Source organism: Gopherus evgoodei, chromosome 2 (assembly GCF_007399415.2).
Source record: "Gopherus evgoodei ecotype Sinaloan lineage chromosome 2, rGopEvg1_v1.p, whole genome shotgun sequence".
NCBI classification, from domain to species: domain Eukaryota; kingdom Metazoa; phylum Chordata; order Testudines; family Testudinidae; genus Gopherus; species Gopherus evgoodei.
The window spans coordinates 42,631,501-42,643,601 of NC_044323.1; the positions used below are offsets into that span (position 1 = coordinate 42,631,501).

A 12,101-nucleotide genomic window follows, 5' to 3' on the forward strand; every position below is an offset into this window, starting at 1 on the left:
CGTTCAGTTTTTCCTAAAGGTTTTTTAAAATATTCTAAATTCAGAACTAATAACTAAAAATACAATATAAGGCCACAGCCCAGCAAAGATGTGCACAGTTGTTGCCTCCTCTCCCGTAGCAGGAGAAGGGTAACCTGCTGAACTCTCTGGGCTTGAGGAGTACTTGGGAAAAGGGGCCTGCAATAGGAGAAGCTGGCTATGGCCCAATAGTTGGCCTGACTTACAACCTCAGTTCCAAGGAGAACAGCTGGGAGGACTCCCATCTTAAGGAGAGACAGAGGGACTACCTAAATTACAACCCCATGACTTCTTCCTTTCCCATGTCTGTCTTGTTCCAATTGCTGGATGCCTTAAAAAAAAAAAGAGAGAGAGAGACAGAGAGATGGTCCTTCTGCAGTTGGTGCTGGACCCCCCACATGCAGATTTGTGAGGGTAAATGTCTCACAGTGGTTTGTTTATGCCCTGCTGTTCAGATTTCCCTCCCTGAGAGAAGGAGGCCTCACATCCAAATTCTGGTACCCTGTGTCATGGTGGACTGCCTTCAGAGTACCCCCTTGTGGTCCTAAAAGTGCATTGCTCACAGCACCCACTTGGATTGTTCTAGTCAATTACACAGACCAGATTAGGTCAAAACACTTACCCCCTTTGTAGGTTTATTAACTCTTTCTGCAGAGTGAAACTCAATTCTGTAGTAGCTCAAGTTCTTGCCCACTCTGGGTCTGTATAAAAGTCCTGGTAGGTTTTTCTTCCCCCTATTTATGAGGCCCCTCACCCTCCTTCCTGGAGCTGGGGTTGTACTTCAAATGATCAGCCTCTTTTAGGATTGTCTTGGAGTCTCCGGGAATTGAAGATTAATCTTTAATTAAAGATTATGTCATGTGATGGAGCCTCCAGGAATACATTCAATCAAAATTGGCAACCCTATCTCTCAAGTTACGAGTTTCTAGCTCTCCTCCTTGGAGCTGGGTTTCTTTAATGCACTTTCTAAACATTAATTAATGAATCTTCGCAACACCGTTGTGAGGAGGGAAGGTAATACATATCTGAACAATTTGCTAGACACAATTTCTTAACATTTCAGTCAGCGCAAAAAATAAGCAGTTTGAGCACAGCTTCTGCTGTTGATAGATTCATCTTTTGCTTTACGTTTTTCAGTCAACATTGTTTTTCAGAAATACGTTTCTAACTGGTCTGTGTTTGTTTTTCAGTGTAAAAAACATAGATTATCAGTCGGCCATACGAACAGCTATGCTAAATCAGTGGTGAACATGGCAGATTTAGTAAGTATTATTCAACTAAATGTTTTTCTAAATGTGTTGTGAACCATGTGGCTGTAGTGCCGATAATTGTAGGAAATGTTATTTCACAGACATGCATGATATTAATTTATGTGAAGATTGCAGATATTTATTTAGCTTCCAATACAGCACGGTACTTAAGCATGTGCCTAACTTTAAATAATTCCCGTGACTTCACATACTCAAGTACCGTGCTGGATTGAGGCCTGAATGAGTTTTTAAAGCACATCTTATTCAAAAAACTACCCAGTAAGGGCAATGTATTAACTACAGCTACAACCAGGAAAGTGTCTACAACTATAATGCACTAAAGTATAGGGAGAAATTGTATGTTTGTTCAGCCTTTAAGAAATATGAGTTCATATTATTTTATATGGGGCACAGGAATATAGATAGTTGTTGGGGCTATAAATCACACAGCAGATGGCTACTGGATTTGCAATGAAACATTTCCAGGATTTTCAAATGAAAAATAGTATTCCCACTGTTGAAATCCTTTGGTCTGGGATATGATGGTTCCTGATAAGTCAATCAATCTGAAGATAGGCACTGCTGAAGATTCTATAACAGTGGAAGTGGTCATGTCTCCCTGGTACAGATACCCGTTGCATATATCTGTTGCAGTATATAGAGCCCTGTTGTGTAAGTGAAGTATGTTGGACACTATAAAATACAGATAAACTCATAATTTTCTGAACCTAAATCTTTGAGTTATCCAGAATTCTTGTGTGGTCCTTTAGAGATTTGTATCAAATCTCTCAATTTATTCTTACAAAGGTTTTAGAGTCCCAGAGATCTTTGCAAGGCTCAGATCCTGCTCTTTGCTGGTAGTCATGCAGAACTGCTTACTGGGGTGTGGTCTAAAATCTGGATTTTAGCTGTACTACTTCCTGTTTAAAAAAAAGGTAGTGAGTCTCAGGGAACGAAATGTTCATTATTACAGACGGAAGTTGTTACAAAAAAAGGGAAAAGAGCAACTATATTCTATATGATATAATATATTTGTTCATTTTGTTAATGTACTAGATATATAAAGAACAACTTAACACCAGGATAGTATTGGTTGCCATGGAAACCTGGGCTACTGATAACAAGTTCACCATATCTGAAAACCCATTGGTGACTCTACGTGAGTTTATGAAATATAGGAGAGATTTTATCAGAGAGAAAAGTGATGCGGTTCACCTTTTTTCGTACGTAACTTTGTATGCCATTTTATTACTATTTTTTCATTCCATGGGGAGTGCTTTATTATTAGTGGCTGAAACATTTCCTTTCTATGGTGTTATGCAGTGTACAGTAATCCTGACAATAGTGCGTAGGGACAGGGAGGTGGGACAGAGGTTAGAACAATGTAACTAATCATGTAACTAGACACTACTCTCATGCTAGTTTCAATATATTAAGCAGAAGCTGCATGTGCTGTGAACTCCTATTGTCTTGTGTATTTACCTGCCAACACAAATTGCCTGATTGATAGTGCATGGTACTGTGTTGCAATAGAATACTGATAGTGGCCCACTCACATCATTCGTTTATAGCAGAACATTGAAACCAATGTGGAGTTCTGCTTAAAAGCCAATGGCACAATATGTGCCAGTAGATATTACTCAGTGCCCTGCATACTGCAGGATTACTGAGGTTCTCTGTTCCTTCAAAATACTTTGTTCTCAAGAGACAAGTGCACCATAAGGATCATAAGCTGAGCATCATTACTAGGAGGAATGTTTCTGTTCTTCCCTAATTCTCTGAATTGTTTTGGTAGTGTGATTAATGTAATAAAACCTAACAGAAAAGAGAAAAGGGTGATCTCTTGGTGAGAGACCAGATTGGGGCTAAGTTCTCTGCTTTGCCACAGACTTTTTGTGTGACCTTGGTCAAGTCACTTAGGGCCCAATCCCATAGACATTTAGGCATGTGCTAAATTAGTCCATCTGACTTTACATGAGTAAAGTTAAGCGTGGTGCATAAGTATTTGTAGGATCAGGTTTTTAATCTTTCTATGCCTCTGTTCACCATCTGTATAACTGGGGTAAAATACTTTCTTCTTCCCACCCTTTGGGTATGTCAACACTACCTGCCAGATAGGCGGGTAGCGATCGGTCTATCGGGGATCGATTTATTGTGTCTCATCTAGACACGATAAATCAGTCCCCGAACGTGCTCCCGTCGACTCCAAAACTCCACCAGGGTGAGAGGTGGAAGTGGAGTCAATGGGGGAGCTGCGGCCATCGATCCTGCGCCGTGAGGATGGGAGGTAAGTCGAAATAAGATACGTCGACTTCAGCTATGCTATTCCCATAGCTGAAGTTGCGTATCTTACATCGACCCCCCACCCCAGTGTAGACCAGCCCTTTGTCTTGTCTGTTCAGATTGTAAACTCTTTGCGGGCAGGGTCTGTCTCTTACTGTGCGGCTGTAGAACACTTTATTCAGTGCGACCCCAATCTTGGTTGGAGCCTCTACATGCTACTATAATACAAATAATAATAGTAATAATAATAATAATAATAATAATTAATAATGTCTGAGAACATTAAATTCCTAGATCATCTAGAAATAGCAGATCCTACAATTACATCTTTTCAGAAGGGTTACAAACAGTGAAATTGAGGGATCAGGCTGCATGGTTGTGTGGGGACCCCATCTGTCCTTGGAATCTATGAATCTGTGAATCCCCCTTCTGTCATGGACAAGGGAAACAGGTTTGCCTACACAGCCCTCAGCATGCTCTCATCTGCAGCTCTAATGAAATCTCATGCCTCAGGACTTCAGCCAGTCAAATGCAGGGGCTAAGAAGGATTTTTTCCCCTGACAAATAATTGGCCTGATGTGTTGTGGGTTGGTTTTGTTTTTTTTCACCTTCCTCTAAAGAATCAATGGTCAGCCAAAACTGAAGATGGGACACGAGACAGGGTGGACCAGTACTCTGAGGGGGTCAAAGAATCCTCTTTGATAATGATGCCTGGCTGATGTGTCTTGCTCACATGCTCAGGGTTTAACTAAAGTGATTGGGACTGTGTGATGTAATGGTGCCTTCTGGCCTTAAACTTTATGAAAATATGAAGCTATTTTATAGGGGAATTTCTCCCTCAAAGAATTTGCCTGTGCATGAGAACAGATGTTATTCCTCCTTAGTTTGTTTGGGGAAAGGTTTCCTTAAAAGAATTGTGAAAGCTTCTTTGGTTTTCACAGCTCTCTATTCTGTTTGTGTGCAGTCAACAGCACAGTAATTGCAACTGGCATTTGGAAATAAGAGAGGTAAATAGAGGGCTAACATAAGAAGTAAACTCTCATTTTGTTATGTTTCTTAAAGGGGGAGTCAATTTCAGAGCAGTCGGAGTGGTGCAGCCTACATTGGTGGAATTTGTTCACTTTTGAAAGGTGGAGGTGTGAATGAAGTAAGTGTGAATATTCATACTAGCACAAATTGATGTGGTAGCCACAGTATCTGTGTCCGCACAAGCATTTTTCTCAAAATGTCCCCCTATTGCATGACCAATACAGAACATTAATACAGTCCCACGGAATAAAGTTCAAAATAGAGGATAATGCTAAAAGGCAAACGGAATAAGTTTGCGTTTGGGTTCAGTTGAATTTCCATACTAGAGTCTGCAACTTTCTCTCCTTCACACTTGAAGCTACTCTGGTAAGAAAAAAATCTTACCTGGCCTATTCTTAAGAGTGTGTTTTGTCTTTCTTGCTGATCCATTATCCAGCTGCAGATAAATGAGTCTTCACTGAAGTAGGGGCCATAAAACTGTTGATCTGCTTTTGCCTTAAAAATATTTTATTTTAAAATGTATAAAAGGTGTGGTTTATGTTTTCAAATTCTTGTGTCAAAACAATTATTGTTCCCATCCTGTTTTGTTTCTTTCAGTTTGGAAAGCCAGACTTACTTGCAGTGACATTGGCACAGTCGTTAGGCCACAATCTTGGCATTTTCTCAGATAAAAGAAAACTACTAACTGGTAAATTTATGTTTGTTTGTTTGTTTTTCCTTCTTTCAAGTGAAGATCTTTATACAGTGGAGGCGTTTCCTCCTTATTCCACTGGAAAATAAGAAATGAAAAGCAAGCATTTTTTTCTAAGATTGTCTAGATTGCATAGTAACGTGTGTGATTTTATGGAAGAAAGTTTGGCTAATGTGTACACATAAATTTGAGTCCTGTGCATAGTGAAAAAAGTAAATGTTTCTTTCCATATTGTATTTGGAGGAAATTAGGAATATAGTGTTTTCAGTGTTCTTTTTAAAATGAGAAACATAATATATGTTATGCAGAGATTTTAAAATTGTCAGACTCAAAGTGTGAATTTTAATTTTGTTGTTGTTAGGTGAGTGTAAGTGTGAGGACACATGGTCTGGATGTATAATGGGAGATACTGGGTAAGACATTTCTTTATAGGAACTTCCATGTTACAACATAAAGCAAATGAATCAACAAATATACCCTTCATGGTTGAGCTGAGCATCTGCTATGAAAAAGTTGTACATGATTTAGGGCAATATTTAACACTCTTTCAACAGTGAGAAAAAGAACATATTCAGTATATGAAAGATTTAAAACAGAGTCTAGGCCAAAGGCTGCAAACACTTGTATTACAAAAAGGCTTACAAGTTAGAATGGGAGTACTGATTTGCAAGCAGATATTTTCACCGCATGGCTCTGAATCAAGTACACTAGCAACCCCTTTCCAAGAATATGGCCATATGTTCCCCCCCATATTTTGGAAGCAGACAAAATATTGTATAATGGTCAAAAGCGACTTAAGAAATAAATAACCAACTATCCTATTTATTTGTAGTTATTATCTTCCAAGCAAGTTCTCCAAGTGTGATATTGAGGAGTATCATGAATTTTTGAACAACGGAGGTGGCGCCTGCCTCTTCAATAAACCATCCAAGGTAATTAACAGCTGATTATTGAGAAAGGGAACGGTGGTCAAGGTATACTTTACTTCTTACCTTTCCACAATCTTATACATATATTTTTGCAGCCAGAACTCTTGGAAGAAGGAAACTACCCTTTCTGGCTAAGAGTCAGAGGGTGAAATTAGCCCTGTGTGAAGGGATACGCACAAGACACACACAACATGTAATCCTTATGCTTTAACAAAACTTTGTATAGATTCTTCCAGCATTTTAGACCCTTTCTTTCAGAGCAAAACTTTTCCTCAGATACGCCAGACTAAATCTTCAGTGTAGCACTGAATAATAATTGTAGAGCCTGTATTTTTGGAACAATCAGAAGAGTGTGTAGCTGGACTCCCTCCTGAACAGACACTTGACCTGCTTCTGCCTATTGATTGAACAAATGATATAAAATGGAAATGTATATTTGCAGCTAGAAATTTAAGGGAAAATCAATATAAATTAGAGGTAAAGAAACCCCTAGCAAAAGAGTTGGCACCTTTAGAATGATGGCTTCTGCAATAGGTTAGTTGGTGAACACTGGCTTTATTTATTGCAGCAATAGTCAAAACCCAAGGTTGTCAGGATGGGGATCTTGAATCCTTTGTTTATAACTGATGCTATCATCTACAATGCTAATCCTGGGACTAGTGGGGAAAAATGCAGACAGGCTAAATTGGCAGCATTGATTGCCACAGAGGATTTTTATTTCTGCAGTAGCTGGAGGAATAGAGTAAATTTTATGACCAATAGCACTGCTGCAGAATTGCAATAAACACTAGAGGGAGGCATTGTTCTGCACTTGGATAGTTTATGGCTGCAGGTTTGTAGATTTCTCATTCTGAGAGAACTGCCTTTGTCAAGTAAACAAGAATGAATTTGCTTTTTCTCTCTCTCAGCAGCCCATTGAAAATCATTTCACAAGGCTCACATATTAAATGCTGTTTTCTCATTTGGATGATTATAGTAGGGAGTACATCTGCAAAGTGTTGTGTGTTTCTTTTAACAGATGTACTTAATGATATAAGGGCAAGTCAGCATTGTTTATTTTGTTGATAGGATGTAACAGTTTCTTGTTTCTGAACACCTGTATGCTTCCTTTTGCAGGTCTGGTTTTTCATATCTCATGACAGATGATGAGAAAAATTGATTGTTTAATCCCTTCACTGGGTGGATTCTTTTTTATAGCAAAGTGATTTTTAATAGAGTGTATGCTCACCATGGCTTTGTTTACTGATTATGCTAATTCACAAAAATACTTCAGTAGAAGTTTTTTGTATCCCTTATCACAATTTAGATTAGCAGCATTTAGATTCTTCTTTTATAGGATATGAAAATGTGAAAGAAAGAAGTGGAAGCCAGAGTGATCAAGTTGCAATTTAAAACATTGTATCCAAAATCTTTTAAAGTAAAACTTTTTTTTTTAAATGAATGTTTATTTAATTCACAAGTCTTTCAAAGACGCATGCTTCATTCTAGCAAGGAAGGGGGAATACAGACCTCTTTACAAGAAGCATGGGGGAAATGAAACTACAGGTTTCAGGGTGTATTGTCCTACAACACTCCATTGGAAGGTTGATATTAAAATCAAGATCAGCCAGTTAAGACCCCCCACCCCAAACAGTGAAAATGTCCCCTTGTGATTAATTTAATGTATGTGAAGTCCTGTTGTACAAATTGTACATAGTTAAGAGTTGAGAAGTTCACTTGGGATCTTGGGAAAGATTTGTAGCATTTTGTTTTTCTTAATTTTTGCACTGCAGCTTCTAGATCCTCCAGAATGCGGCAATGGTTTTGTTGAAGATGGAGAAGAGTGTGACTGTGGTACTACTGCAGTAAGTACAACGTAATACAGTGCCTGCTGCAATGGACCCAGCGTGGTGGTGGCTTTTGGTTATATACATATTTAACGTTATATGGATATATATATATTTGGATATATATATTTATATATTTAATGTTATATAATAATCATAATTAAGGCTGCAAAATCAGGCCCTGAAAGATAATTTTTTAATATTTGGGAAATGATATTGGTATATCAAGAGTTTATAGTGGTCATCATTAAAATTGTCAGCATTTGGAAACAGATACCACACAGTTATTACAATTATATCCTATTTTATATACAGGGGAAACTGTGGTATCTCAGACTCTGCTATGTGGAAACCCTGATGTTTTAGTGGCATGCATATAGTATATATTCAGCTTCACACCGAGCCCATTTAAAATCTAAAGCACCTGGTAGCAGTAATGGAGTTTTTTGAGAAATAGTATTTTCTCTGTAACATTTCGCATGTGTGTCTGTTCCTCAGGAGTGTGCCATTGAAGGAGGAGGTTGCTGTCATACATGCACCCTAACTGCAGGCTCACAGTGCAGCAATGGGCTTTGCTGTAGAAAGTGTAAAGTAAGTACAATGAACTTAAAGCTACATGTGCTGTCATTTATGGGGAGTTAATGAGTCTAGGTGATCATAGGCACAACTGCACATGCATTTTTGCTCTCAGACCTTGGACCTCCCTTTCTGAAATTTTGACCCTTAAAACTCATCAAAAACTGGTTAATCTAGCTCTGATCTTTGTCTTTTAGATTATAAAATACTTGGGGCAGGAAGTGTGGGCCAAATTCAGAGGTGAGTCTAAGTCTAGACTAATTTACACCTTCTTCCAACCCCAAACCAGTCCAAATCAGTTTGGACTCCTTCTGGACTCCTTTAGACTTACATGTTCAGACGCATGCACCATGTCACTTATACATCACCTCTGAATTTGCCTCTCTGAATCAGAGGAAGTCTCTGTTGGAGAAAATTATAGAACAGAGGGTCACAGAGAAGAGTGTAGTAAGAAGAGCAACTAGCAGTAAGTATAAGGATGTGTAAGTTAAAGGAGACCTGCTGTTACTTTAACTTACACCTCCTCCTAGTTCATTAACATGGGACTTGATCCAGAGCCCATTTAATACAATGCAAATCTTTTTATTTAATTTATTGAGTTTTGGATCAGGGCCTATGTAAGTTACATAATCTTAAACTCTCCTAAGGCCTTGTCTGTTCTAAAAAGTCAGGTCGACCCAGCTCTGTCACTCAGGGGTGTGAAAAACCCACACCCCATAGCACTGTAGTTAAGCTGGCCTACCCCCTGAGGTAGACAGCGCTCTGGCTTCTTCCATCAACCTAGTTATTGCCTCTCAGGAAGGTGGATTAAGTACTACGGCAGGAGAGCCTGTCCCATTACTGTAGTGAGTGTCTACACTGAAGCGGTACAGAGACACACCTGTGCGACTGTAGAGGTTTAATGTAGACAGCCTTAGACTCATAAATCAATCAATAGGCAGAAGCAGGTCACGTGTCTGTTCATGAGGGAGTCCAGCTACACACTCTTCTGGTTTTCACCTTTTGTCTTCAAGCTGAGGACAATGTTCTAATACAGGACAATGCTCATCTAATAAATAATAATAATGTTTTCAGTGCAGTGTACCTATATGTGATATTATCATCTTGATCAATTGGTACGTATGTGTCTGACTCCTATAGGAGAAATGTTAGTAATAGCTCAGTGCCACATTCTGCTTTGACTTTGGGCTCATCATTAAATGCAAAAAAGGTGCAAATTATGCTGTAATAGACCATTATAAGGCCCATTTGCCTTCCCTTAAGCCTAATTGAGCAGCCAATCACCGATGCATTGGTCCTCACACCCTCTGAAGGGCCAGTCACCCTGTGACAGGCACTTTTATTCTGAAATAAGTGTGTCCACGTGTGGAGTTAATCAGGAACAGCTGTATGTGTACACAAGCACTTAGGCTCCTAAGTCACTTAGGCACTTTTGAAAATGTTACCCTATCTGTCTAACTTATCTGTTTTTTCCACAGCTGGTAGGGGAGAAAAAAACTAAGCCAGGTGTCAGAAAAATGTTTCCACTGATGTTAATCAATTTAGCTCTACTAAAGTCAATGAAGTTTCACTGATTACACCAGCTGAAGACCTAGAACACTAGCAGGTCAAATCTTATACAAAATCTGTGTGCAGAAAGAGAGCACAAATTAAAAAAGTGAACTGTGGTGCACAGATTAACAGACTAGTCAGGAAAAACTGAGGGCTCTGAGGTGGATCTCAAGTATGTCCGTAACTGGTGATGCAAAAAAGAAGTAGTGATGCTTGATTGGCAAACAGGGTGCATAGCACTGACAGTCCCAACTTTTGGGATATTTTGCCATTTCTTCAGGTCATGAGGTTTTTGGCAATGGTATAAAATGTTTATTCAGAAATTAAACACCATACATTCTGTCACTACTAAATTTCTCATCCTTAAATGTATGGATACTTTAGAAGTGGGTATAAAATTATGTGGAATCCAACAATATTTATGGCCAATTTCTACCCTGATTTACACTGTTATAACTGAGTTACATAGATGTAAGTAACCCAATGATCTCTTACTAGTGACCTGGGGTAGCTGTGCTGGAGGAAGTGAAAATTATAAAAGAGAAACATGATCCAGTGGTTAGGTGCTAGTCTCAGGCTCAGGAGACTCAATTTCAATTCCCTTCCTCCACAGACATTCTGTGTGACTTTGGGCAAGTTGTTAATCTCACTGTGCCTCAGTTCCCTCTCTGTAAAATGGGGGTAAAAGCATTTTTCTACCTCTTAGGGGTGTTGTGAAGATAAACATTAAAGACTGAGGTGCTCAGGTACTACAGTGATGGGAGACATGCAAGTATCTTAAGTAGATTAATAGAAGTGAGAGCAAAATTTGGCTCTTACACTTGTAACTGAAAACATATGGTGATTGTTTTCTTAATCCTGGTGACATGTGTGGATTCTAAACTGAGTCAAAACAGCTTCCCAAAAACAGTTGAAAATTTCCCATCATTTGATTCTGGTTAAAACTGTTGAAATTATTATTACATGAAAAAGCTGGTTATAGAGATACTAAGAAAGTGATTTTTCAAACTTGTTTTAGTTTGAATCTAAAGGAGTTGTGTGCCGAGATGCGGTAAATGATTGTGATATTCCAGAAAACTGCTCAGGAAACTCCAGCCAGGTAATATTTTAAAACTCTTTCACAAAAAGTGAAAAAGTGCAACACATGCACAATCTCACTCAGTATTAGAGTTATTGTAGTAGTATTGTAAGTTGTTTAAATTTGTATAAAAATTACTTTAAGTTTAGAGGGGAAAGTGATACTGAAAGAAATTTTGAAATACCACTAATGGCCTTAGATTTATAAATTGTTTTTATAGCCTGCTCACTATCTGGATTATCAAGTGGTTATTTTCTCTTTCTATAGTGTTCTCCCAATATGCACAAAATGGATGGGTATTCATGTGATAACAAACAGGTAATTATAATTTGGATTTATATTTTTAGTATTTTTATAGATGGGAAAACATATTCCTATAGATTCTGATCTGAAATCCTTTGAAGTCAGTAGGAGTCTTATCAGTAACTTCAAAGAGATTTGAATCTAGGCTCACAAAGTATTTTCATTTAGAAAGTAGAACCACATTACGTGTTAATTAGTCTTTCCATCACATATTGCAAAATAAACTGAATAATAGTCATTTACCTGATTTGAAAATGTATATGACCCAGTTGTGAAAATGTGAAAAAACGTTGTTTGTGTCTTTTCTGTTTCTTTAGGGTATTTGTTTTGGAGGAAGATGTAAAACCAGGGATCGGCAATGTAAATACATCTGGGGTGAAAGTGAGTAAACATTATTGTTTCTAAGTTGACTTTCATTGATATAGCTCTAAAGATTCAAATAACTTCTGGACATACACCTACCTGGAATCATTAAAATCAGTTAAAATTTAGCTGGGACTGTGTGCCATGATATGGACTCACCATGAGACCGGGTTCCATATTTTTGCCTGGACTCACTTTTAGTAT

The 12,101-nt window shown here is 38.3% G+C and overlaps 1 protein-coding gene across 9 annotated transcripts in view; it reads left to right on the forward strand.

Moving 5' to 3' along the window:
• ADAM22 (ADAM metallopeptidase domain 22) overlaps window positions 1-12,101 on the forward strand; it is a 219,169-nt gene that overhangs the window by 156,099 nt on the left and 50,969 nt on the right. For all 9 annotated transcript variants that reach the window (XM_030550490.1, XM_030550492.1, XM_030550493.1 and 6 more), the window contains exons 10-20: window positions 1,209-1,280; window positions 2,325-2,491; window positions 4,614-4,698; window positions 5,178-5,268; window positions 5,633-5,684; window positions 6,104-6,203; window positions 7,973-8,044; window positions 8,525-8,617; window positions 11,172-11,252; window positions 11,499-11,549; window positions 11,852-11,915. In XM_030550490.1, coding sequence (XP_030406350.1) covers window positions 1,209-1,280; window positions 2,325-2,491; window positions 4,614-4,698; window positions 5,178-5,268; window positions 5,633-5,684; window positions 6,104-6,203; window positions 7,973-8,044; window positions 8,525-8,617; window positions 11,172-11,252; window positions 11,499-11,549; window positions 11,852-11,915 — 928 coding nt within the window. The remainder of the gene's footprint in view (window positions 1-1,208; window positions 1,281-2,324; window positions 2,492-4,613; window positions 4,699-5,177; window positions 5,269-5,632; window positions 5,685-6,103; window positions 6,204-7,972; window positions 8,045-8,524; window positions 8,618-11,171; window positions 11,253-11,498; window positions 11,550-11,851; window positions 11,916-12,101) is intronic.